This window comes from Netta rufina (genome assembly GCF_964035555.1).
Source record: "Netta rufina genome assembly, chromosome: 22".
Classification (NCBI taxonomy): Eukaryota; Metazoa; Chordata; class Aves; order Anseriformes; family Anatidae; genus Netta; species Netta rufina.
Window position 1 is genome coordinate 5,165,610 of NC_140146.1, and position 27,910 is coordinate 5,193,519.

Here is a 27,910-nt window from a genome sequence, read left to right on the forward strand (position 1 = left end):
TAATATCTTCAAAGGATGTTACAACAGCCTAAACTCTTCCATTAGAAGATGTATTTGAAGCTTAAGTTCTTAAGGATACAGTACATCTACCTACCTTTCACTGTGCAGTAATTTTATTGCCTCATGCCTGCCCCTTGTCCCCCAAAGATCTAGAGCAGGCATGATTAGGCAGCTGACGACAGTCCAACAATCTTCAGTCATGCAGAAAAGTGTGACCTCCGGGAATGCAGGTGAGGGATCTTGAACACAGCAACATTCATCAGTCTTTATAAAACAGTCTACAATGGCTGGATTCAGTGCAAGTGGCATTACATTCTCTCGGAGCGAGTGTGCAGGCTGACTCAGTTGCTCTACTGTCTGTTGTCTTTGGATACGTTGTGTGCTAGCCAGTTCACTTTGGTTTTCCAGCTCTCTCGCAGGGCTTCATTAAACTTTAGTCTGAAGTGCTTTAGTGCCTCCTCGTCCGTTTTACCAAGAGCTAGGGAATCCTGAAGGTAAGAGGCAGAAGTCAGTGTAGCCTTACTGAAAGGGCAACTGAACAATTAATGGCTAAACTGCTAAAATATTTACTTGCTCAGAAATTACTCTACTGAAAGGAGCGCTGTGTAAGGAACAAGTACCCAAGTAATTGTTTTGAATGGTTACTATAGCTGCACATTTTTGCATTCCAATAAATAGATGCATCCTACTCTTAGCTTGGAATTAGGGAAGCATTAGATTTTTTTAGTACTCTTGTACAAAGCTACTCTCTTTCAAATGGACAAAGCTAGGTTGTTATAATGTAAGAAGCAAGTTGAGAACAGGAAGTGATACTCCACTAAAGAGTTCTCTGTCCTCTTAGCCTGCAAGCTGGTTCTACAAGGTACCTATTGCCTTTGTGCTGAAGAATCTGATTAAATTCTTCCCTGAGCACCAGTACCTTGCATTTCTGACACCTGCATAAGCATTGGATGTTTACTCACAGTTTTTGCAGTTCCGTTGCTTCAAAGAAACTTCCACTGTGACCTACTACTCCTCACAAAACTACATGATCAGGTGTTCAGTTTCAGCTATATCCAGGCTCTGCTTTTCTTACCTTTAGATACTGAATGTCTTTAGAGCAGCTGAGTTCTGGCAGGCCAGCAGCTTTCATCAGTGCAAACAAGTGCAGGAAGAGAAGACCGTGGCGCCTCAGAATCATATATGCTTTTTCACAATAATCTCTGAATCTATTCAGAAAGGAAGATGAGGCAAAGCATTGAAGACTTAGTGAATTGAAGAATAATGAATACACTATTTTATAAAGCAAGACTGGGTATTAGTCTGAGGCCTACTGTCTGCATTAATGACTAGCATGTCATTTCACCTCATCTAAAACATAATTATTTATTTGCTTTACCTTGTTTGTATATAATCAAATGGACTAGCTAATGATTGTAAGTTCCTCAGCTCTCCATTTAGCAAGAGCTAGGAACATCTGATTGTATTGGATTATCTAGTCCAGGGATGCATCCCCGCAGCCACAAACCTGAGTCCAAGAACATGGACAAGGGACCGCAGACTACAGCAGCTATTTTATGCAATGAGATTTATGCAATTTTTTTGCAACTATTTTATGCAATGAGATTTGACAACTGCAAGGTAAGTGGCTGACTCTTCATATATTCCATCACTTTAAAAAGCCAGTTCAGAGCCATCTAATCTAGGCAAAGGGCAAGGGGTCATGCTTGAGCCTGTGTGTGTTCTGCCTGCACTGATGGATTTAACAGCTATAGGCTACATACCTCTGCTAAAAATATATTATATTGTGGAAATTCAGAGCTTAAAAAGCTTAAGTCAGATTTAACTGCTAACACTTACCTTTCAAACTTCTCATTGTTGTTAGTTTTTCCTTGTTGGATGACATGCACAAAGTCATAGGTTAATATGAAAGGAACTCGTTCTCTATTAATACCAAATTTGGTTTTGAAATTCCCCAAAAAGTGACCAAAATCAATATGGAACAGCTGGAAATAAGGAAAAAAATAATTGTTTTCAGAATAGTACTTCTTTTAGCCAGCCTCTCTTCATGGTTACTGTATTCAAAAGATACTGACCATAGGATTTTGGGAGGGAAAAAACTGACCTGTCCATTGCACTCCTTTGGGGAAAGCGGCAATATTTACTTGCCAAGATAGCCCCCAGTGTAATTAGAGGTGGGAGAGGACAGAAAAAGTACTTAGCTCTTTAGTACTTGGTGTAGCTGGAAATACATTTTAAAAGCCTTAGGGTGTCAATAGGAAAAGCAGAAAGAGAACTAAGATGGGCTGGTGTCTAACTCTACCAGTGCAGTCTGCAGCCCTATACTGTGGAAGTAAGACGTCCTCTTGCTACAAAACATTTATTTATTCAGGTAAGGCTTTCCACCACAGCCACTTTTTTTTTTTTTTTTTAACACAAAGTACAGTGAAATTGTTTCATTACGGGCGCAGTGACGGGAAGGAAGATCATGTGCCAAACCTTATGCATTATGGCGATTTTATAGAGCTGCCGTAAACCCCAGAGCATAAACAAAACCCGCGGCTGCATACCACAGGGCATCAGCTCCCCCAAGTGGACGAACTGCTAAGTGGCCCCTACTCTGCAGAAACAGCTTTGTAGGCTTCCTCCCCAACACTTGTTTTTTATATGGTGAGAAGAAGCAATCCTAGATAAGAGCTGCTGCTAATCACAGCCCAGGGAGAAAGGTTAGTGTCTAGTTAGTGAATGACGTGGTGGCTCTGTCCCTGAAATGATAAGAGAACAACGGCACTACTAGGTTTTTATGACCATGACTGCTTGGATTTAGGGGAATAAGATGTAGAGGAGGGGGATGTTACACAGAAACAGTACAGGCAGGCAAACTGTTGCCAGGAGTCTAGCTGACTTTGCTGGATCTGTAGGAGACTAAGCTTGCAGTGGCTAGCACAAGGTTGTTGAGGCATTGTAGAATTCACAATTAAACAAGAGACATAGCTTATACTTTCTCCTCTACCAGAATATTACTAATGTAATTTAGTCCATACTCTACTAGAAAAAGTATTTTCTTTTTTTCTAGTTTTGTCCTTTATATTTCAAACAGTGTAAGAGAAGATAATATAAACCCTAATAACTATTCTTGTGTACTAGAGAAGTAAAGGAATTGGTACAGGTGAAATTAAAACCACACTGATCATATGCAACCATTTAGAAAAAAAATCTAGGAGAAAGACTATAGAAATACCATCTTGGCAAGTAACTGAGGATCTTAACTAGCAACTACAAGCAATTTGAAACTCTGCTGAAGCCAAGAAAGTCTTCAGACTAGTAAATACGGTGCTCAGGTTTGGATCTCTAGACAGTTTTATGTCTGAGAGGTATGAATTGTTCCACTGTGATTTCAAAGTGGGTATTAACAGCAGCCTGATAAGATATTACACTGGCAGCTCATGACACTTACTTAGATAAGTGGTTTCAAATTATAAGACTGTATTTACCCTCTCAGTGATAGAAGCTATTGAGACCAGTTGACCAGTCTGCCTCTGCTGGAAGGGGAGGTACATTCCTTAGCGGTAGGACTGCACTGGGATGGTTCTGTCCATTGCTAAGTCTCCTTCATGCCCCTCTCCAGCAGCAGCAGCAAAGCCCCTTACCTGGCCGGTTTCCCGGATCATGATGTTATCGCTGTGCCGGTCGCCTATCCCCAGCACGTATGTTGCCACGCAGTACCCAGCACAGGAGAGAGTGAACTCCTCGATAGCTTGTTCTAATGCATCACTAAAGAGGGTACGAAAAAGGTGGAAATGACATTTTACTTTGGATACCAGTACTTCACAGCTGGGAAGGCTGTTGTTAAAGCTTCCCCCATGCAGATGTGCAGGTAAGGGAATTATGTGCCTGAATTACACCTTCTGTAGTGCACTCGAGTCAGGATGCCCATTCACACTTCACAAAAACCAGCTGCAGTAAAAATTGTCCCTAACTGGAGAGGCCTGGGTAAGATTCTGTCCACACTCTCAACTAAAATGACTTGGTATTAACTCATTTCTAGGTCTCCACAGATCCAAAACATCACCTGGGGTTCTTGAATGATTCCTGTTAGCACCTTTGGAGTTTGAGCAGGGTAGGACTGATATTTTCTGCTTTCTATTTCTGTACCTGCTAAACCCCCCCAAGCTGCACAGCTGCTTTGCTGTTTTCTTCTTTTACCTTCCAGTTTTGGCATTGCTCTTTCCACCCCTTTTCCAGCTGTTACCACACTGACTACCTACTCAAGAAAGTAACAGGACTGAGGGGAAGGCCAGGCTTTGGATCCAACCTGTGGCAAGTGCTACCTTAAGCTACTGAAGGTTAAAAAAGCTTGCGAACAGTAACTGATGCCTCCATTTCTGTTCCAAGATCCCTATAGCTCCACAAATGCCTTCTGGTGCGCTTGGAAATAGTAACTGAAGGGAAAAAGCAAAAGAGCAAAGCACAAGACTTGTCTCTGGCTGTAAGAAAGCAGAAAAGCACCACTGAGTAAAGGACAAGCCCACTTACCCTGGGTTCTTGGACTTCAGCCAGTTGAGCAGTGCGTCCTTGTTGAAGGCTGCAGTGGCCACCATGTTGCTCTTGTTCAGCTGGATGTTAGCGATGGTATCTGAGTGCATGACTACTTCTATCAGCCCAGTCTTGTCTCCTGTGGAGAGGCAGCCATAAGGGGTCATCCTGCAGAGATGAAAGAAACCCTTCCACTGAAATATTGCCACAATTGGGGTGTCTTGACTTTCAAGCTTTCCCTTGTCTCCTGTATCAAAAGCAAATTGGTAGAGGAAAGCCCAACAGTACTTTTTGCCTACATTTTATGTTTGGAATCAAGGGAAATCCCACAATTCTTCAAGGTGTTGAGCCGGCAGAAATATTCCTAAGGGCCTACCTACCTTCACCTCAGAGTGCTTCAGGTGTGCTAAGGGCAGGTTGCAGTTTGGGTGCACGGAAGACAGAGCATCTTCCAACGGGAGGGTGTCTAAGCCAACTACCAAGCACTGGTTTGGTACAGATAGCCTCCCAGGGCCACGGATGCAGCATAACTAAGGCTTAATGGGAAATTGGTGAAATAGCCTCATTTGAGCCCAATACCACTTGCATCCTAACTTAACAGCTGTGCAGTTGTTTCTAGCAGCAACCCCAAAATTCAGGTCCAGTAACAACATACATCATCAGCACCTGCTTGCTATCAGTGAATTTCCACAGCCTCTGCTCCTGGACTGTATTACAGTCCCCATGCTTCATCCTTCCCTAAACCTTGCTGTATGGGAACAGCTGCAGAGTGTTACTTAAAATAGAACTGCCTGAATCCCTTCTCCTTCACAGTTCATTTAGTTGGGAGTCTCTGATATCCCAGCTCTTTCTCCCACCTCTCATTGCATTTCTACCCTCAGCACTGTAAAACCTGACTAGCTGCTCACAGAATACTGGACAGACCTGGCAGAGACGAAACAAGATTGTAGGTAAAAACGTCTCACAACACCTGATCTACCACTGCAGCAGGCCAGCGGGGAGCATGTTACTCACCTCAGGTCCAGGCCCTCCTGCTTCCAGAGAACATCCATCAGCTGGATCATCTGCAGAGTCAGCATGTCCTGACGAAGATCTGCGCAGCATGACAAAGGAAGAAAGGGTTATGAGTACCTCCCATTTTTCCCTCTTGTTCTTTTGCAGTTGAACTTGTTCTGCCCCTGCAGCAGGTTGCTAGAGAGGGCCCTTGCCAGGTGTGTCACTTGCTAGCAAAGAACACCATCACCAGAGTAACAGCTACTAGTGCAGGAACATTGCAAAGCCACCATACCAGTATAATCAGGTCTGAGTTAAGGTATCTAATGGAGATAAATTCTACTTCACTTTGCCAAAGACAATGTAGCACTTAACTAGAAAACATCTCCCTGACACAACAGTGAGCAGGAGCAACTCTGACCCTACAAGGCTTGGACTGATGCACCATTTCCAGGCCTCACATTTTACTTTGCAAGTGTATCCAGCTATAAATAAGTGGTACTACTTTGTTAAAGTTTTATGAAATACAGAGGAGAGTCTAGTACATCTCCAAATTACATCTCCAAATATTAACAAAATTAATTTTGTTAATAAGGCCTGATAGTCCTTATTAACAAAAAATATTAATGGTCCATTTTTCAGCCCATTCACCACAATAAATATATAAGACTATAACACCTATGAAAGCACCTCCTTTAAAGACTTACCATCTCCATTTTTAAAAATGATCCCCACTCCACCACCACTTGTCTCTTCATTATTAAAAACAATCCATAAAGGTTTCATTTTGGAGTCCATAAAGGTGCACTGATCCACACTAAGGGAAATAAAAATACTACCTTCAGTCAGTGTTTCTACCTATTAAAAAAAGCATCCATCTAAACTGCAAATGCAACAACATCCAGCACTGTTAATGAACACGTGCTGCCCATGAACAAAGAAGGCATTAGAGTAACCAGAAACCTGGCTCTGCTGCTGAACAAAACCTGCAGCACAACGGGAGGAAGAGGTGCAGCTATCTTGCTTACCAAACTTCAGCGAGGATAATGCTGGGGTTTAGGGGAGACTGGAGGTGGGAAAGTGCTTCAAGATAAGTTTCCTGCTTCATGCACACATGCATCATCTCTTTGGTTTGAGGCTTGGTGGCCTTCTGAGAACTCACTTTAACAAAGTCATTCAGAGCTTTCATTTTGTTGAGTGCTTCTCCCTGCAAAGAAATGAAGCCATGGAATAGGGTTAACAAATAGGAAGTACCCGGAGCAAAGTTAAAAACTATAACAATACAGTGTGCAATATAAACATTGCTTGTATTGCTTTCTCCCTCAACTCGTAGCGATTCACACATTACAACAAAATGAATTTCATACCATCTGCTGAAGGTACAAATCTATAATGCATTACAGATATTCTGCTGGGCACAACTGTATCACAAGGTCATGACTGCCATCCTAAATACCAGGGATGATGCATGACATCAAGCACCAGAGGAAGACATGAGGTGCACTGGCTAGAAGAGTCAAAGATGAGTCCTATAGCCCCTGCCCTGTAAGGCTGTTGGGGAGTTCTGGTTATGCAAAAGCACCACTTCAGCTTGCAAACAGAAGAAACACTGGTTTGTGGGCACATAGCTCTGACTGCGTGTATGCAGGAGTCCCTCACTTCTGAAGTGGTTACAGTGAGCCTTGACAAAAAATAAAGTTTTAGAGAGTGGGCAATGACCAGGATTACCTCGACATGGCAGCTGAAGGAAAGACTGCATTGCTCCAAATCAGGCAGAGAATTTTGATCAACTTCTGCTAGATGACAATTCATTCAACTCATCCACTAACAGCAGGCTGAACATTTCAAACCATTCCAGACACATCTTGTAGTTTGGGACGTGAGGGGGTGAGTAAGAGATGAGCAAAGTTGCATGTGATGGGGGAACTCCAGGCTCATAATAGGATATGCCAAAAACAATATAGCAGTTGCAAGGCTCTTTTTGTATTACTGGTAACTTTAAGTTGAAAAAACTAACAGCTGAGAACAAGCTCCAAGCAAAAGGGATGTCAATCTTATGGCTAAAAGCAATTTTTACCTGTTTCATCAAAACTTTTATATGATGGGTGCTGCCTCTGCAATATGCTTCCAGGATCAAGCCAAACCTCAAGGCAACTGCAGGGACATGCATTTCTGACCTAGAGGAAGAAGGGAGGTTAAAGCAAAACTGACTCACCACAGTGAGCGAGTAATTCTCCCATTCATGCCAGCAAAACTGTGGAGAGAGAAGGAAAAAAAAAAAAAAAAAAAAAAAAAAACACCCTCCCCAGAAGGTGCTGTGGAAAAAGCATTGCTTGAAGTGGTGAGACATCTTTCTCAATGACTAAAAGGTTAACCACTCCTTTGAAAAGATTTAACTGAGGAGTAAGGACAGGTCAGAGCCTATGGCTCATAGCTGGCAGGTAGCCAGGGATGTCCAAAGTAAATTTCAACTCCAGGCATGTAGAAATAAATAGGGAAAACAGAGCCTAATCCAAACAAAACTTCTCCCCTCCCTGCCACCTTGGAAAACAAACAAGCAAAACAATCCCAAACCAACCAAAAAATTTCACATCCTCATTCAATAAACCTCATTCAGTCTCAAGTAAAAAGCAGCAGTTCCTGGGGATTTGTAAGCACAAAAAGAAAATCCCGTTCATGCTCTAGTGAAAGACACTTAGGTAAAGGCCAGCCCATAGCCTTTACATAAATACCCTGGCATCCACACATACAGACATGCTTGCTATTTCATTTCGCAGTGCAACGAGGAATCTGGTAAGTGCCAGTCTCACTTTATTACTGAACAAAAGCCTAGAACATTTGTTCTTACCTGAGATGCCAGAAGAGGAAGTGGCCTATCTTACGGTTGGATAATGCCCTATCCAGCAGGAACTTGGTTAATTCACAGTCTAAGTAGGATTCATACTTGAGCACCTGGACAAGCTGCAGCAGGTATTGGAACAATTCGTTATCTCTGTGGACAGAAAGGCAAAATAAAAGACCACCTCATCTTTACTGCAATGTAGATACAAAAACAGTATTGAAAAGACCATCAGCCATGTTCACAGTCCTTATTAGCAAACCTAAACGTGTATAGAAAAGGGATCCACATCCCCTAGTGCTGAACACTTACGTCAGCTTCTTTAATGAGTTGATAGCAAAGGAGCCAACATAACGGTCAGGGAAGCTAAAGTCCAGCAGCTCCAAGGCATTCAGAACAGGCAGCTCTGGCCAGGTCTGAAGCAGGGAAATCATCTGTAAGGGCAAAAAAAAAGAGCAAAAAGGGAACAAGTTTTTTAAGTTTTCCCAGGGGAAGGGAACAAGTTTTTTTATCTACTGATAGGAAAGCAGATCCTTTGTGGGGGCAAGGGTAACCCACTATCTCAGTCACTAAAGATATCTCAGAGGCAGCTTGCAGAAACCATGTCAAATACCGTTAATCTTAGGGAAAAGCACTGTTCTGTAGCAGAACAATGTAGACTGAAAGGGGATCTTTAGAAGCTCCTATAAAAGCTCTTGATGTGAGGAGGGATGAACAGCACAGACACCATCCCTCACTGACATCTGAAGTTCTCAGTGCAAGAGATCCACTGACGCCTTGCAGGAGCTTGTGACTGGTCTCTGACTATCAATTAAGAATATCCAATCCAGATCCCATTTCTGGCTGTGAAATAAATTATTTTTTCTTGCCTCCAGTTTCTTCCTTTCTAGAAGGAATAAGCAGTACTATGTTGGTCAGTAATGAGCCCAGGATAGCACACAGAGCCAAAGCTCAACTCATCTGGGTACCACTCAGCATACAGAGGTGCTCGCAGCAACTGGGACAGAACAGAACAGAAAATTTTGCTCAGCCGTAGTGATGGCAATCCTGCCTGCACAGGGGCACTGCCAAACATCCCTAGTTAAAGTGGTCTCTCAAACATAACAGAGGGATATGGACACTGAAAGATACATTAAATGTGTCCTGACTGCCAGCCCCAGCATCCTCACCTGGGCAACATCTTCATGCTTGTTCCATTTGGTGATGATAAGGAGCTTTGCCAAAGCTTGTGGGTACTGGTCACGGATATCATATCTCATCTTCCACACCAGGTCTTTCTCATGCTCATAGAGCTCAGTGTGGCTCCTCCGCTCCAGTATCTCCTTCAGTTGCAGCTTCTGCTCATGGGAATCACAGAAAAGAGCATACAGGGGGCTCAGCCTCAACCCAAAGGGCTTGCTCAGCTCAGAGAAACCCCGCAGGACCCATGACCCAGGTTGGTGAAAAAAGCTGGTTGTGGGCAAGATGGAAACACATGACTTGATCTAAGAAACTCACCTCCTCTGGATCTTCTGGTGCAGTGCGGGGTGGTTCTCCATTCCTGCCCAACTCCAGCAGCTGGAACACAAATACAGAGTCCTCATTTCTTAACTCCACCTTGCCATCACTTCAGGCATTTATGCTGCGTTAGAGACCAGTCACTTGCTACCTTTGGAGAAGGGGATCACCCCTCACAGCCCAGGTGTAGGTAATGTACTCAGTGGAATCTCCGCTCAAAGGTTTAGCCCATGGTGCCCCTTCCCCAGTAGGGATGAGAATCAAGGGATTAATTTTTCCTCCAAGAACAGCACAACTGCACACCCACATGGTCCATGTATGGGGCGCTGGGTCACTGAACTCCAGGCTAACACAAGCCACTCCAGGTTCCTACAACTGGCACGTGCTTGCCAAAGAGACAGCACTGCCCAAAGCGCCTTGCATGCTGGCACAATCGGTTAAAGCTTCTGAGCCAGAACGTGCATCACGGATGAGCATCTGTAAATGTCCTTGGCAGAGCAGATCTCCTTCTTTCCTGCAATAGGCACATTTCTTCTTCCACTTTAAAAGTCTGGCCAGTTGCAGTGACAGATGGAAAATTCTCATACCACACAGTATGTTATCATTCAGTGCTGAAAGGGAGGGAGCCATCTCCTTTCACTCACTTCCCCTGATTACTCTTCTTTCCTATAGAACCCAGTGCTGCCTGCCGTTTAAAGGCAGCTCAGTTAAACCCATTTGCAAACAAACGCTCACGAATGACAGTGTTGTACCTTAGTACTTCCTTTCAGTTTGGAAAACTATTCAAAGGTCCAGTAAAGGTTAAGAGAAAAGGTCATTTTTTCAATTAACAATATCCATTCAATTAGTTTGTACCCAGTCTTTGTCAGCAGCCACCCAAGGGACAGTGATATTGCATGCACCTGCACTAAAAAGCTAGAGCATTTCTGTGCCTCCCCAAAAACCATCCATGTCCCCTACCTGCTCAAATGACGGGTAATACACAGGATGCGATGCAACGTTGGGGAAGCAGATGACCAAGGATGCTGCACTTTCCGTGTTGGGGTTGCACTGTACTGTGCCCATGGGGTTCAGAAGTTCGCCTTTCTCATCTGAAAAGCAAAGTACATAACCTATAAATCGTAATCTGCTGTAGCTTTGGTCCAGAAAGCAGAGCACAGAATTGCTTCCAGCTCTGTCAGTGGTCATTGCACGGCCCTGAGCGGGTCACTTTTTTTTCCTGACCTCTCACGATCAAAATATACATGGTATCTGTAGGACAGCAGCAGCCTTTTATGTCATGTGTGCAATGCCAGGTAAAACAAGGCCTTAATTTCAGCAGGGCTCTAGGTGCCATCACAGTATAGAGCAGTAACAGTACTGGGACTGCTAGCACAGAGTTACTGCAGCACCAGTACATCCTTCCTACAACGCCTTGGAAAGCAATGGAGAATGCAGGGCAGGCCCCATTTCTGTGGTGGGGGCTAAAGACACAGAAAAACACGGTAGCTCTAGCTCCTGACATACCTGGAAAGGAGGACCACATGTGCAAGCAGCACTCCCCCGTTTTCAGCTGGTCCTTATAGTCAAAGAGCATGACATTCACCCAGGCGATGGGGCAGTCCTGGAAAGCAAAGAAAGAAACTTATCAGGGTGCTCTAATTGCAAAAGCTGAGGGAAGGGAAGAGCAGAACAAGAAAGAGATATCCCTATGCAAAGCAAATCCCTCACAACAGCCAGGGATCAAAAATTACACGATCTCCTCAATTTCTTCCAAGTCTGCAAATTGCTGCACAGAATGCTGCAGGCAGGTAGTTTTCCACTGCAGAATACACAGGCATCCCCTCAAAGAGCTGCTGGAAAGAATTCACCACCCCAAGTGGTGATGCCTGCTGCCTACCTTTTAATTTCTCCTAAAATTAGAGGATAAGAGAGCATCAAATTCAGATATTTACCAAAACCTAGGGGTCTTTTTTGTAGTGCTGAATGGCACCAAATGAAATGAAATGGCACCACAAATATGTCTAAAGCTTCATCACTCAATATTTTGCAGAGCCAAAGATTCTCTAAGAGTCCAGTAAGGCCTCACAACTCTAAACTCAATGATATTTGAAGGAGCTGACTTATACCCTTCCTATATTTCACAGCTTGTGGGGAGACCAAAGAGCCTCAATTTAGAAACAGGGAAGAGACGGTTAACACAACCTGGGAAAACGATACAGAATGCTAAGTGTGTCTGATAATGGGAAGAAAAGGCTGGAATCCTTTGTACAGTAATGAAAACTGTCTGTCTATAGATGACAAACTTTACCTTATCAATCCCAACAACAGCAGCATTAAAAAAAAATAAAAAATCCCAAAAGCCTAAACTCAACCCAGTTACACAAGTCAGTCTCATTTTGAGGGTGAAGGATTCCAGCAAGTAAAGTGTCTGGGACATGGTCAGGAAAGAGAATCCATCTCCATGCTCCAACCCCGTTCCCCGCCACTAGAACGGACAGGCATATCCCATAAGTGACCTAAGATTTCCTGTGCTTGGGTTCCCCGAATGGAACAGTTGACTTCATTTAACAGTTTCAGCAAAACCAGTATTTCACCCAGCTGCTCAGAAAACACCAAGGTTTAAGTGAACACCGGCACAGAGACTGACTTACAAAGAGGCTGCAAGGCAAAATTCTGGTGAGACAACCCGCAAACTGCGTAATACTGAAAGGGATCCCCACCGAGGCATTTTCCTGTTCCACTGACACATTCTAGAGAATATCTCTCTAGATCTCTCCAGAAGAGACACCGAAAGCCTTGGTGGATGTAGCGAAGTCAGCATTTTTCCCGAATGCAGCTAAATGAATCACTTCCAAGTGGCCTCTCACAAACCTTGGTGTTGATTTGATTAGACTCAGCACCTTCAGGAAGATCTTATTTGAGACAGCAGCTTTCAGACCGGAGGGAAAAGCCAAACACAACATCACCACCAGCAATAACCTTTTCTAACAGACTAAATGACATCAAGTTACTGCACAGAGCCTGCCAGAACCCTAGGCAAGACTTTTGGTGGATAAAGTCCAGCAGAGCAACAATTCAGCATCTTGAGGACAGAAATATCTCCTGCATGACTTACAGAAACACCAAAAGCCAACCAGTGACATTAACGCTCTGACTCATCCCAGCCAGACTGCAGGCTCGCCTGTTTTTGTGGTCATAAATGATTTCGTTCTACCTATCTGCTCTGGACAGTCCACACAGACAAACAACAAGCATGTAGCTAACCTCTGAGTACTGTGAGCAAAAAGGTAATTAATCTAATAAAAATCAGGGTGCACTCTGAGTGGCACCTCCAGCTGCCAATCATTTCAAACGAGATCTGGACACCTCACTCAGAGCTGCAGCCTGAACACGAGGACAACTCCCTTCCTACAAAGCTCAGCTCCTGCAAATACACATTAAAAGCTCACCTGAATGCAACCACTTTTCCTCATGACCAGAGCACACACGAACAACTCAGCTAACTGCACCAGTTTTGTTTTATCAATCAGAACAGCAAAATTTCCTTCTGACTGCTTCAAAACTGAAAATTGTTCCTGTGTGACCACAAAAACACAGACTGTGGATGAATCAGATATTCTGTTCGAGAAAAGCCTCCAGCAAGAGTTGGAGTTCTGCTATTCTTAAGTAAAAAAAAAAAAAAAAAAAAAAAAACAATACAAAGGTTGGTCCCGGTCTTGGCCTCAAAATGTTTCCAGCCTGAAGTCTCCAACCTGAAAGCTGGTCCGTTAGGACTCCTGCGTTGCCTGTTGCTCCCCAGATATTAATGCACTGTAACCCCAAGAGCCCTATTGATGTCAACTCGACAAAGCTCAGCAAACCTCCCAGCAGTGAAGAGGAGCTGGCAGAACTGAGACTTAATAAAATCTTCTGTGATCACATTTGTCAGTCCCTTGTTTCTCTGTACTCTAGTCAAGGTGACATGACTAATCCTCCGTTTAAAGCATGGTGACAGTGCTTTTATGGCTGCAAAAAGTCGTTTACAGAGGAACAGATGCATTTTCTGCTCACAAAGAAAAGTCCTTGCACGCGAAGAGCTAGAGGCATCATGCTTACTTAAGTTAAAACACTGGGAAACCAATAATTCAATTACAGACTGCACTTAGATCTGCTCTTAGTTACTGAATTATTGTTATTAATGGGTTAGAAGTTTAGAAATGGAGGTAAGGAAAATGACAAATATCACTACCTCTCTGATTCAGAAGCTCAAACCAAGAGCTTCCAAAGTGATTTGACACTTTCCGTCCTCAATTTGCAGCATTTGAACAATAACCCCAAAGGACCTGTACTTTCATCCTATCTCATGTAGAGCTTTGCTACAACCAGTGTTTACATTCCTCATTTTCTTCCCTGTTCTTGGCTGTTACTTTGCTCCTTGGGCTTGCACAAAAGAGCTTACTAGAAAGAAGATGCAGCACAGAAGATGGTTTTAACCTCAACTATGAAACAAGGAAGTTGCGGAACAGCAAAACGGAGAAACTAACACAAATTATTCCTTTTGGTATGTGTTCAGACACTGGGCATGTTTCTTAATAGTCTTTCTGGAGAAGAAATTACAGTTATAACATCCTTTCCTACAGGCAGCCACTCCTCAGTTTCCTGTTCCTGTTGAGGAAGTTACTGGCGGTCATTCTCTAAGCTCATTTATTAACAAAGCCATCAGAAAGCAAAGGGCATTCGGCTCAGATTTGTGTCCCATGCCCTCAGCCCTGGCAAGCCTGGCTCGGTCCTGTGCTGGCTTTACTTACAGCTTTCTTGGACTTCTTCTTGGTGGAGCGTGCCTTCTTTGCCTTCTCGATGACAGCATAAAGGGCAAAACAGAGCCGTGCCATGCGGGGAAGATCACAGATGTTGATATCAAAATCCAGCCTTTGCTTCCACACCGGCTCCGAGCACACATTCACTTCAGAGCTTGACACCATTTTGCACAGCATCTCATTGCCGTGAAAGAGACCTGCCTGCACCACCAGCTGAGGGGAGAAGAAGTAAGAGAATACCATGAGTCCACGGGGACTTGACCTGTTCACAAAAGACCCATGACTAGAAGAGGAATGGGACAGGGAGTCCAATCCTGTGAATAGGATGCCCTACTCCTTTCCTCTTACATCCCCTAACCTCCAGCTTTATGCAGCTGCAGGAAGGGCACTGTTATCATTTTACTTCATGCAGACTTGCAAGAGCTGCTTAATCATTGCAAAATGCTTGGGTAACCCATCGGTAAGGGTATTGCAGGTTCCATCCTGTGAAGCCACGCAATACAAATACTCACCAAACCTTGCCCACTGAGGTGCTACAAAACCTCAGCAACCTGTCACGCTGAAAAAGCAGGGCAGACCCCGAGAGCTGAGCCAGTGCTTAGGCCAAAGAGGGAGCACATCAACATTGCAGGAGAGGGCACATGCAAATGCTGGGTGCCAGAGCAGGCCTGCAGTGCAGTGCCAGCTGTGAGCTGTCTCTGGGTGCACATCTGCCTGCAAATCTGCTCTGCTCCTGCAGCCTGCCAGGTCACTGTACAGCTGGCAGGCCAAGCTCATGCCCAGCTTTACCTCGTTACAGCATTGCTGGCTAGTCCGAATCACAGGAGACTCCCCAGGAGAAGCTCCCTGCAAACGATGGGGCACTGGACAGAAGACATAACTATTTCATTGCCTGTTTCTTTACAAAGCTTTGCCCTGCAGAACATGTATACATGATATATTATTGCCCTGGTTCCTTCCTCTCCCAAAGGGTAGCCATTCCCCTTCACATTCACTTGCTCCCTCTTCACAGCAAGCACCTTGCAAATCCCAGGGCTTTGTGCATCATGCTTTCTGTCTCAACTTTACCACATCTGCCATTGTTCTCTCTTCTCAGAGCTGAATTTCCCCTCCTCTGCCTTCTGCAGACTTCCCTGCCCCTCCACACCTCTGTCAAGCAGCATCACTGCAGGGGAGCAGCACTGCCTGCTACTCAGAAGCTCTTGTAGAGGAGTGTTTCTAAGAACGCCTTGCTCCGCTGCTGTGCTGCTGGTTAGCAAGTTGCCTTCCCCTTCCTGTTGTGCTGCAGCTCAGAAGCTGCCCCAGGGCTGAATGAAGCATGATGAGGATCACATGAGATCGAGCGATCAGCCCCTGCTTTCCTCACCACACACAAACAAGACCGATGCAACCAGGAAAGCAAGAAAGCCAAAACACAAAACCAAAACCCCAGACTGAGCCGGTACCTACCTTCATTCTCTCATCTGCATTGACCTTGCTGCCTTGCACCAGCTCAATGTAGAAAGGCTGCTCTAAGGACCAGAGAGAACCGTAGTTTGGCTAGAAAGAGGAAAGGGTTCAGATCAGAAATAGATGCAACAAAGATTTCTCAAGCTATGGCAAGACCTCATCACTCATTACACACTTTTTGCCCCAAGAGAAAAGAGCGTGATGCTGCAGGTGGGCAGCATGAAGGCTGTGACAACTCGGGAAGCTGTGGAGGGAGCTGGAAGGTTGATTGGAAACCCCCAGCTCATTGACCCAGGGGAATAACCTGCCCCAGGAGTGGCAGGAAGAACCAGCTGCTGTTCCAAGAGCGCATCAGTATCTCCATGTGAGTTCAGGGTGAGCTGGCGGGGTCACTGTGCCCTTTTACCTTTTTCTTGGGGAGCGGGGGAGGCTTTGGAGACATCTTTGGGGTGTTGGCAATGCAGTTGATTTGCTCATCTCTCATAGCAATGATAGTGGACGAGTGTACCATGGTCAGGTGGGGTGTTAGGCCTCGGTGCAGGCAGCTGCGAATATACTGCAAAGATGGAAGAGTCAGCACGGATGAAACAGAGCCAGGCAGGCATGAGCAGTCAAGCAAATCAGAACTGCCCAAAGCAGAAACAGGTGGAAAGAAAATATGGAAAGGACACAGCAACAATCAAAAACTCAGTTTTATTTTATCTCCTGTTGCTTTTTAATCCAGCATCTCCCTGGACTCACACTGCCAGAGCCAAAAATGTGATATGCCTTATAACCAGCACTACAGCAACAGACTCATATGGCTGCATTAAGGGAAACTGCTGAGAAGGATTCAGCACTCCCAGCTCCAGTTTGCCCTGCCAGGGGAATGCAGGATAGGGGATCATACTTGCCCTAATTCCAGGAAGCAAACCTCCAGCCCACCATGCAAGCAAGCAGATATTTCCAGAACTATAATCTATAAATGCATTTACACTGCACTTGCTACCCAGGGACAAGCTAGATCCAGCCCCCAAAACCGTAAGGACCCGTCAGGTTGCTAGAAGCACCCTGGGCCCCAAGCAGCACCTGGGTCCTGCCATCAACATGCTGCATTCCTGTAAGCAGCAACATCTCCTTGATGGAGGACAAGTCTCAACCCTCTCTCCCAGCTAGAGGGCAAAGGGGAACAGACTCACTGATAAAGGAAGACAAAGGCTCACCTGGAACTGGTACAGGGGGTAGTTTCCATACAGATATTCGTACTTCCCGTTCACCTGCAGGGTATAGTCCTCCGGGCTCTCCATTGTCTCATGGCGGAAGACAGTAGCCTGCTTCTTGATAGCGTAGCTCATTAACGTGATGGGGAACTCATCTGGGGCGATCTGGAAAGTGAAGCTCTCCTGCAATCCCAACAACATAGCACGGACTGTCAAATACCAGCGAGGGGCTGAAATCAGCACAAGAAGCAGCAATAGCTCAGCAGGGAGGTAACAGCATTCCTGTTGCTGACAATGAAGGGAAGGATAGGGAGGCACCCTATCCCCCCCCACAAACACATTAGCAAATAAGTAGGGATGTTTGCCAAACTGGGCAGAAACGTGTTTCAGCAGTGCAAGCACAGGGCTGGAAATGGAGAACTTCAAGTCCAGTGTAAGCACTATCACCAGCACATGTGGGTGCTGTGCCAGCCATTAAAAATCTTGGTACTGTCATCAAGGCAGATGGTGCCTGGGGTCGTCGTGCTCAAACACACTGCTCCCAAAGGCCGTTCTCCCCTGGGGGTGGCACAACATGCAAAACTCACGTTAATTAAGGGTAGCAGGCAAGAACAGGGGCCATGGGCAGCACAGACCAATGTCTGTGAGCAGCATATGCTGAGCATGAGCTGAGCAGACTCTTGGGCTTCAAAAGGAAAGGCATACATTGGGGTCTGTGCTTCTCTCCCACCCATAAACAAAAAGCTTTCCACCACGTGTGCGTGCAGCAACCTCAGCTACCAGCTAACCAGTACACCCAACGCATGGTCAGGAAGGGGAACAGCTCCTTGGTTGGAGGTGCAAGTATCCCTCCCAACCATCTCCACAGGCAATGGAATCTGGAGGATGAAGATGAACACTGAGCACATGGGAACACTGTGCACGTACACATTATTCTGTCTCCAAACACCCAAAGGTACCCAAAGGGAAAGCACGAACAAGCTAAACATCGTCACAGAAAAAATTGTGCTTTACCCCACCAGACTGAAATTTGACGTTGACAAAAATGTTCTTGGTGGGGGTGTGCAGGAGTCCAGTCCCAAAGCCTTTGGCCATGGGCTCCAGCTGCAAGGGAAAGTTGTACTCCATCCAAGCTGCCCAGCTGAGCTGCTGCCGCTTTGCTGCTCTCTCCTCACAGAACTGGCACATTTTGGTGCGGAAATCATTCACCTCTGGATCCTGCATGGAATCAAACTCATGCAAACCTACGTGCAGAGGAAGAGAGAAAGATAAAATAAGCACCTGCACCCAACAGGGGCAATCGCCCTTTGGTAATCAAGTGTCTGTGAAACAATCTTCTTAAACACATGTTCAATATTTGGTCAAAAGCAGAAGAGTTAGCCAAGCTACTAATAATTGCTTGTTTCCTCTGCAGAATTGCACAGAGTAAATAAGTAATTACTATGGCAGAGTAACGATGCAATTACTATGTCCCTCTGCCAGCAGGGAAGATCACCCTTCTTCTTGGGTTCCCACGTAGACTGTTCCCTTTCTGGATCCACTACAGACCAATGCTGCTTATTTCATCTACCATCTCAGCAGGTTCCACTGTTACTCCATGCTTAGGAACGCTGTCTGGGACAGAGGCACGTATCACCAACAGCCCTACCACGCTCCTGGTGAGACCCGTGGTGGGGGAACTGACCTTTCCCAATGAGCAGGCTGATTTGGGAGTTAATAAGCTTCTTGACTCTGTCGCCTTCTCGAGCCACGAGCCGCAGTACCGGTAGGAAGGGCTGGATGTCACAAAGCCGCCGCTGCTCATCCTCCAGCTCTTGCTGCTCGGCTGTCTGGTTGATGCACGTGAAGACGTAGGCCTCGGGGTCACTGAGCATGTGGTAGAGAGGCTCATACTGAGCGTGCTTCCACACCACCTGGGACAGAACGACAGCGGGGTGAAACTACTGCTGCTCCGCCAGAACCTCATCTTCCTCCTTCTGCCACCCCACAACCTCCCTCTCCCAAACCTCTCATAGCATTCCTGCACTCACAGGCTGTTTTTCAGCCAAGTGTGGGGGCTCCAAATCTTGCTGAACTGTGGGTAAATTTATTTGTAAGTGCCTCGAACTGGCCTCCTTTTTTTTTGTGCTTGCTATGTGCTCCAGACACAGTCAATCTCCTGACCTTGGTATTCAAATAACCCTCACCTGGATAACTCACAGCAAGTATCTGCTGACTGCTAGCCTGGTGAAATGAGAAATGACTCCCACTGGAAGGAAAAGTGGATTAAGTAAATTGCCCCCAGTAACATCAAATTTGTGACAGAGCCGAGCATTTCCCAAAGTCTTCTGAACTCTATGAAGTCCTCCAAGCCTCTTTGCTCCCAGCAGACAACAATTCCACGTGTCTGTTCATATTCCACTCCTTTACTCTCTTCCTAAGCACCTGCTAGTAGGACAAACAGCTCTGCAGTCAATGGGCCTCCAGTCTGACCCAGCATGCCTACTGGTTGTAAAACACAGACCTGGAACGTAGCAGCTGGAACCAATCAGCTCCACTCGCCCTTTTTTTAATTTGACCTGAAAACTGCAGTATGAGAAAGCTTGGAATAATCTGGCACTGTGCTTCTGTCCCTTGTGATCTGTGACTCATCTAGGCCAGGTTGCTGCTGCAGAGAAAACCTTTTCCATTCTGTTTTCCTTCACTCTCCCCTACCCCTCCTCCTGCCCAGGGAAACAAGAAATTATCGTGCCTTTTACACACAGTTTCACTGCAGCGTTTTATTTCTCAAGTGGAATTCTCTCTATCACTTCTCAACTTTCACTGTTCAGTTTCTGTCAGGCAAGAGATGGCTGTGCTGACATCCTGAACACTTGGAGTCAGTCCAGCATTTGTATTTGACTATTTGGGATGACTTCTCCTTGCATCTGCATACACGAGAGCATTCATAATGAAAAATCCAGTGTGGGGACTGGACAGCTCAGGGAAGCACTGATCGAACATGCAGACCACGAGCCCTGTGTCACCACTGTGAATCTGCCCTCATTCCACAGTTACTCAAAAACTGATTCATGTCTCAGGGTTGGAGAATTGCCCAGTGAATTAAGCCCAACACCGCTGGCACCAGCACCAGCAGCCTCAGCAGCTAGACAAACATTTAGGATTGTGGAGACTGTCACAAGGAGCAACAAGGAAGAAACCCAAGTCAGGCTGAGACCCAAAACATTTCCCCAGGTGTTCCCAAGAACAGACTCCTTGTTCCAGGAGACTGCAGACAGGACTGGAACAAGGCTGTTACCTGCTTGATGGTGCCCAAGCTGGCATTGCAGGACACAGAGAGGTTCAAGTATATGCCTGTGGGCAGCAGAAAGTCCACCTGGATGTTCTGATTTTCCCCCTTGGACCAGAATTCCATAGGGCAGTAAATGCCCGGGGGCATCCTGCTCACTTCTTAGCTACAACCTGCAAGAAAAGAGAAAAATGTTGCTGTTCAGTACATAATATCTTCTAAGGGCACAACTCCAGTCTGTGCTGGGCTCTGTACAAATATAGTGTGCAAAAGGACCTAAAGAAAGGAAGATCAGCATATCTGCATAGCTCAGGAAAATTAGCACCTTAGTCAAATTTCCAGTCCAGTGCCTTTAAACCAGAGGGATATTCTTGCTATATTATTGCTTCTATTTCAAGACAACCCTTTCTTAATCTCTTTTAAACACCTCTGACAAAGAAACTGAAGAACTATCTTCCCAACAGCTCATTTTCCAACCAAACCATCAACAGAAACAATGAGTCCCTACCCCTGGCTTTGAAAGGTAATCCTCAGGCCACATGCTCCAAGCTCCATTTTGTTTTTCCAGACCTCAGTTCCAGTCTGCAGAGGGAGAGAGGTGTTGCTCGTTCTGAGTACACACACATTTTTTAAGCAAAAAATAATAATACTCCACTGCATAGTCCCCGCCCTGGTAAAAGGAAAGGGAAAATGAAAGCTAAGGCTGAAGCACTCAGAATTAGTTTGTTAACTCCATTTGCATCCTTTCACCTTGCACTTTCAGGTACAAACACAGGATAAATGTGCACAAAACACCAAAAACAAGAGGCATTTAGCAGAGGGCCATCATATGGTTTCCTTCACAAAGACACAGTCTCAAAGTCAGAGAAACCCTCAAGCTTCATTCATTTGCCTATGAACAAAACACTGCAGCAGAATAAAATCCTAGCTTCCTCCAGAGGTGACAGGCAGCCAGTCTGACTCTGCTGGTTCTAAATTTGTCCTTGCACACGCCCTGAGCAATTCTGCCAGTGTCACTTATCCTCGGTCCATGATGCCAATACAAAATTTGCTTCACAACTTAAAACATGGCTCTGCAGCTGTCAGATGTGTACAAACTTAGAGAGAAACGGAGCAGCACGCTGCTGAAGATTTGGGTCTCCCGAATTACTGCTGGCAGCCCTGTGCTGCACTACGACAAGAAGCCCAGCATCTTATCTGCAGTGCCTGGGAGCACAACACTTCCCCATCAGCAGTGAGGTAAGGATTCCCAGAAATATGAGCTATGTTTTATCTGTCCTGCTTCCTCAGTGCACATGCTGTATCACACACGGACCGGATACAGAGACCACAAAACCACCCATGTGCCTTAAGAGGGAGGGAAGTAAAAGGGGGAGGAGGCAAGGTTTACAAGTTTGAATAAAGCAAAACAAGCTTGCCTGGTCCTCTGATCATTGACAATAATACCAGCAGGTTTCTAGAATACCTGCTCCTTCAGCCCTTCCCAAGGGGAACAAAAGCAGCAAACTGCCACGACCCTGCTGACGAGCTGAGATGGAAGACCCAGTATTGGCCAAGCTGCTTCCTTCTGCTGAGGATTTCTACCTGACAGAAAGCTTCCATCAGCCACGAAGTACCATAACTGAGATATTAACACGACAATGCCAAGATCCAATTGCTCAAGACCTTTCCAAAGACATCACACCCATTATCTCATGATGTACAGGGATGTTTTCCAACAGAAGGCAAGGTGGATATGCCACAGGAAGGATAACCTCTGGACTCGTGCTGCCTCTAATGCTTCTGTTACTAAATCTCTCCTCTTTTCACAGCTAAATTCAGAGCACTTTGCTAGCTGGACATTAGATCTGACCCAGTGTGACAACTGTTACATTGAGCAAGCCCTGAACAGACTGGTATCTTGAACCACCCCAAGACAGACAAGGTATCTCCCCCACTTTCATCTCCCATTTTGCCCTGGGAAATCAGAATAGAGTTGTCCAGGCTGTAACTTTGTTTGCACTATCCTGACCTCATGAGAAAGAGTACTCACAATTCCCTTTCCTCCAGGTCACTTTGCCATTTACAAGTAGCCAAATGCTGTGTGACTCCTTTTTATCAGGGTTTACACTACTGGTATCATTTGAAATACACTCTTTGACTTTCAGTGCTTCAGTCTTTTTTTTTTTTTTTTTAATAAAAAAGCTAAAGATAGATTCTTCCTTGCAGCTACCAATTTCTAAAAGTCCCAGTTTCATCTCAATCTTTCATCCTGTTGAATATACAGATTACTGGATTATGGTAAGGTTACGACCTGTAGGCCTGGCAGCCTGAGGTTCAAATTATTCAACCCACACTTGACAGAAATTAGTTTACTGCACAGCCTGCACATCCCACAAAGCCAGGGCAAGTATGGGTGAGACAGAGGGCTGTATTTTTATGGGACACAAACCCCACAGACCCCACCCCATGCGAGTACACATGCTACCCGAGGCTCCTGCTTATCTACACTGGCTGTAGCCATCCACTTTCTACAGAAGACCCTCCCAACCCTCGCCTTCCTACTGCGTACACCCCAAAACATCATCTTCTGGCTAGAATACTTCCACATTCCCCCACCTCCACCTCCCTACAACACTTAATCCTCCCCTAGCAGCCACATCTCCCCCAGCCCTCCAGGATTTGTTTTAGGCCCAAAGCCTCAGCGGTTCAGGTCAGGGTGTGCGCAGCACCCCAGGGGTCAAGGAGCAGGGCAGACAAGCAGAATACCCAAATCTGGCCAATACACGACATCCAAGAGGGATATTTCAGGACTGGCCGGCCAGCCGATCTGTTTGGGTGGCCAAATGTGTACATCTGAAGTAAAGGCCTGGCCCTCACGCAGGACCAACATAACGGAGTCACACACAGAGCATGCGAGGAAAACACAGGACCTCAGACACCTCCTCATCCACCTCAGGGCCTGCTTATATACAAAACGGACTTAAAAACTGCCCCATGGCATGTATTTGCTTGGGCTGGACGCCTAAGATCATGCAAGGCCCGCGAGTGACGGGCTGCCCAGGAGTCCCTCAGGCAGACTGACCCCAGGCAACACGAAAGCAAGACGCAGGTTGCTCAAAATGTTATTCTGCCGTTTCCTGAGAGGGGCAGGACCCCCACTGCCCTACAAAGCCACTCTTTGTGGCCTGCACAGAGGCAGTAATTGAAGTTTTTCTCTCACAGCAAGCAAGCGCGTGTGGTGGGAGCCCCGGGTGCTGCGAACGAGGTGCGGTGAGCGGCCAGCCACGACGCAGCTGGCAGGGCTCAGTGTCGCTTCGGACTTCTCAGAGCATGTAAGAGGAAGAGAGATGAAAACTGTTGCACAACGCAGGCCCCAGAGCATCGAGCTGGCACCAACAGCTTTCCACGGGTCTAAGCAAGAAGCTGTTCCCCACCATTCTCACAGCAGCCGAGCGTAATCCCCTTTTCACACGTATTTCTGCACTGTGAAATATTTTCATAATTGAAAGTAAAAAGCTAGGTAAGAAAGACTTTCTCATGAAACTAGAAATAAAATAAAAATGGACCCGCTCCACACTGTCTCCTGCTCTGGTTCAGCCCGGTCCAACCAGCAGCAAAAATTAGTAGTAGTGGACACCTGCTCCTCAATCCCTCGGTAATTTTGGGATGTGGAGTCAGCCCATTTCCTAGGGGAGCAATCAGGAAAGGCTGCTGGTGCTAATCACCGCCTTGCTGAGAGCTGTATGGGCAAAGAACCCATCTTACACTGTCCAGAACTCTCCATCCCTGGGCAGAAAAAGAGGCAGAGGAAAATAATTATGAGATGAAGTTCCAGGTGAGGATGAATGCTTCCCTCTCCCCCTTTGCCTCGAGTGATTATTCTACAGGAAAGCTACAGACTGCTTTGCCCTCCTTAAGGTCTCACCTTGCAGTAATGTGAAGTTATTAAATGTGCATTTTTCCCAAAGAGGAAAGATGGCCAAGACAGAGCTGAGACACAGATGGGATGAGTCCATCATAAAACCCTTCCTTTACTGGATGCCATGTAACACATGTAGGCATGATATCAGCAGTAGGAGGCAACACATGTTTTGAATTCGTAGCACACTGAGAAACGTGCAATGCACAGAAAGGCAAATCTATGCAGAACGTAGCAGGCACATTTGAAATTACCTGGGCGGTATTTAGTGAGCCAGCAGTCAACACAAGACACACTAACACACATCTCCTCCTATAAACTTATCAACCACAGCTCTGGTGTTTACAACACACAACTGCTATTGAGTGAAAAAAAAAAAAAAAGCAGCGAGCTATCAAGATCACACGCGGAGTAGTGTTCCACAAACCTCTGCGAGGCTGCTGCGTTAGACAGACACGGAAGCTCTAACGCCTACAAACCGATTACAGAATTACTAAACCCCGAGACTACAAAAAACCTTTCAACTTTATAAGAAATGAGTGGCACGGAGCTCACAGGTGATGCATGCAGCGTGGGAGACTGCAGGAAGCCACTTTCATTGCAGGCATCAGCTCAGCTGGGGGAGGAGACCACGGGAATTTTTATGTACACATGTGCTTGGCACGTCTTTACCACACAAGCAACACGCTTAGCAGGTCTGAACCTAGTCTGTGCTCTCCCTGACACAGCACACCCATGTCAGGGAGTCTTCTGAAGGTGTGTTGAGCTTCAGCTTGCTTTTTCGGTGGTGGTCATGGGCTGAAAGAGGTCTGCTGTACACTGCAGGCAAAAGCAAGTCATTTGAGCATCAGACTTTTGTAAAAAGTAACCTGCAAATTCCCCTCAAAGAACAGACAGGGAAAACTCTCCGAGCACACAAGTGTGCCCCCAGAGACACGCAAGCAATTCCAACTGACTGCAGGTGGGAGCTTTGGGGAAGGCCCCCCAGCAGGGCTAGCTGGTTACATGCACCAGGTGCCACTCATCAACTTAATTGCATATTAAAAACAGCTGAACCTGCTCGGCCTTGTGGCCTAACATAAGAACTCGTGACCCGGGCCTCAGTACCAGGATGTGGATGCAACCAACAGAAGCTCATAGTAGTGACCTTAGCAGCTCTGACAACATATTTATTTGTTCCTCTAAAAATGAACACACGGTGGGGAAAGGTGCTAGAAGCACAGCCTGGGGGGCTGCTGGGTGCAGAGGTGCAAGTGTCTGCGGTGCCCTGGCCCCAGTGGATTAGGTGGAATGCTCCAGCCCGCTTACAGGACCCGGAGCTGCCTCTGAACACCATTAATTTCGGAAAAGGTGTTAATAGGATAGATTTGGCACATGAGAGCTCCTGTGCTCTCACATGTCAAAAGTGTTTCCTGTACAGTTTCCATAAGTTCTCTGCAAAGTACAGGTCAGTGTCCCAGCTGTGCTACGCCATCTGTGTTCCCTCTCTGTTCGTGGGACAGCACTGCACTTTCAGCACAGCCCTGAGTTGCACCACAGCTCTGCCTCTGGATCCTCCTCCAACACACCCCTAAGTGTAAGGCTTGGACCATGAACCAGGCAGGAAAAACCCCTGAAAAGGTGGGGAGAAGCATTCAAACCCTTAACACCACCTGAAGTCAATGTTTTTGTATGCTCGGGGTTCATTTCCTCAAACCTGGGCTTTGAATGTGGTGATCTTTATTTGGTTTGCCATAGCCAGACCTCTACCTCTGCCAAATATAAAACTCAAATAAAGACTTTTGCATATTATCAGCTTCTGTTTTATAGATTGATCTTTTATATCCCGCCACACAACGCTGTGCACTGATTCGTTTGTTCTCACAATACTTTGTTGTTCCTCTGGCTCTACAGAGGGCACGTAGCTGCATTGTTTCCATGATGCCTTTCATGAGAGATCTCTAAGCCCCTGATTAATCACCTTTCCTCATTACTTCGCTTACACAAACCATTAACTGAAGCAGATGTATGACGGGATCTGTTCAAGACAAGCGGACAAGGGATGAAAATGCACGCACCCAACATTTCAGGCCTCTGCAACTCCGCAGAGCATCCCCTACCCTACCAGAGGGGCTGATACAAGGCAGTATTTACATAGAAATTGGCACCTTCAGCATCCTGAGACACTGACAGGGAGCAACAGGCCTTCCCACTGCCCCAGGAGGTGTTCTAGCTGCAGGAAGACCACAGGGATCAGGCCTTGAACAACTGCTGGACCCAAATAATCCCTTGGCTGGTGCTCCTCCCCTTTTGAAATAAGCACACCTTTCTTCTGAGCGTTCACATCACTCCATGCTCGCCTTACACATGCACACCCCTGTAAAATCCCAGTGAGGAGCAGTGGGAAGCAGAACTGCACTAATGCAATCTGAACCAGAGCTAACCTCGTTTGCACGCCGGGCCGATGATGAACGGGGTTGTCAGCAGGGAAAGAGAGAGGAAAGCAGAATGCACGCAGGGTGATACCAGCAGGGCCACAGAGCTCCTCGGGCACGAGCACGGCAGTGCTGCACCTCGTTTGGGTTCAGCAGGGCCTTGGGTATGGCCACAAGGGTCAGCCAGAGGGAAGGGAAGGGATGGGCAGCTCAGGTGAGGCACCTAAGAGCAGCAGAAGCAGGCAGCCGTACCTCCTTCTGGAAGCAAAACAGCATCACCAGAGAGAGGCAGAGGAATGTCAGGGGGTAGGAAAGCATCTGATGGGAGGACTCGAGGACTCTGCCCCGGTGGAAACTTTCAAGCAGCCTTTTAGGCAAGTTCACAGGCACTCAGCCACGCTGCCAGCGCTGCGTGAGGAAGCATCGAGCGACAAATTGTGCACTGAGTGGTTAGAGCAGGAGCTCGCAAACCAGAGGCTCGCAAAGCACCCTCCACAGCCCCAACATGCATGTGATGTGGGACTTCAACCACCCGACCCCGCTGTGGTTTGGTCCCCTCGTGTGCCCGAGCCTCGCTCACGAAGGCGGCCGCAGCTCCGGGTGCTGGCGAGGGGCTTTGGGAACTTTGCACGCCTGCTGCCAGCGCGGGCACGGCCCGGGAGCCTGACAAAACGGCATTAACAAAAGCACCTCGCCGAGGAGGTGGCTGAAATTGGTCTTTTTCCAACTGCTCCCATGGGCAGACGTCACCAGAAACCCAGATGCCAAGGGGAAAAAAAAACAAAACAAAACAAAAAAACAAAAAGCCTTATATTGCCAAGGGCAGCCCAGAGCGCTCCACCTCGCCCAGCTTCCCTGCACCCGCTGAGGCATCGCGGGGCTCTGGGGGGGCCCCCACTCGCCCTACAGGGGCAGCACCAAGCCTGGGCCCCCCCAGGGGCTCCCCCCGAGCCCCAGCCGAGGCCGGGAGCCGCTGCAAGCCCCCCACGCCCCCCTCCCGTGCCCCCCGCCCGGTGCCCCCTCACCTGCTCCGCTCGCCCGTGCCCGCCGGGCTCCC

General features: G+C 46.6%; 1 protein-coding gene across 1 annotated transcript; it reads right to left on the minus strand.

Moving 5' to 3' along the window:
- Positions 1-292: 292 nt before the first annotated feature.
- Positions 293-27,910, minus strand: PIK3CD (phosphatidylinositol-4,5-bisphosphate 3-kinase catalytic subunit delta). Its single transcript, XM_084300016.1, has 23 exons — positions 27,879-27,910; positions 20,548-20,711; positions 18,955-19,183; positions 18,285-18,514; positions 17,274-17,453; positions 16,478-16,627; positions 16,072-16,161; positions 14,614-14,835; positions 11,351-11,447; positions 10,805-10,935; positions 9,845-9,904; positions 9,517-9,684; positions 8,660-8,781; positions 8,357-8,500; positions 7,586-7,685; positions 6,537-6,715; positions 6,216-6,325; positions 5,530-5,608; positions 4,516-4,683; positions 3,630-3,753; positions 1,840-1,985; positions 1,076-1,208; positions 293-488 (listed from the first exon to the last, which is right to left on the minus strand). Exons 2-23 carry the CDS (start codon positions 20,686-20,688, stop codon positions 351-353), a joined length of 3,141 nt encoding a protein of 1,046 aa, XP_084156142.1. The 5' UTR covers positions 20,689-20,711; positions 27,879-27,910; the 3' UTR covers positions 293-350.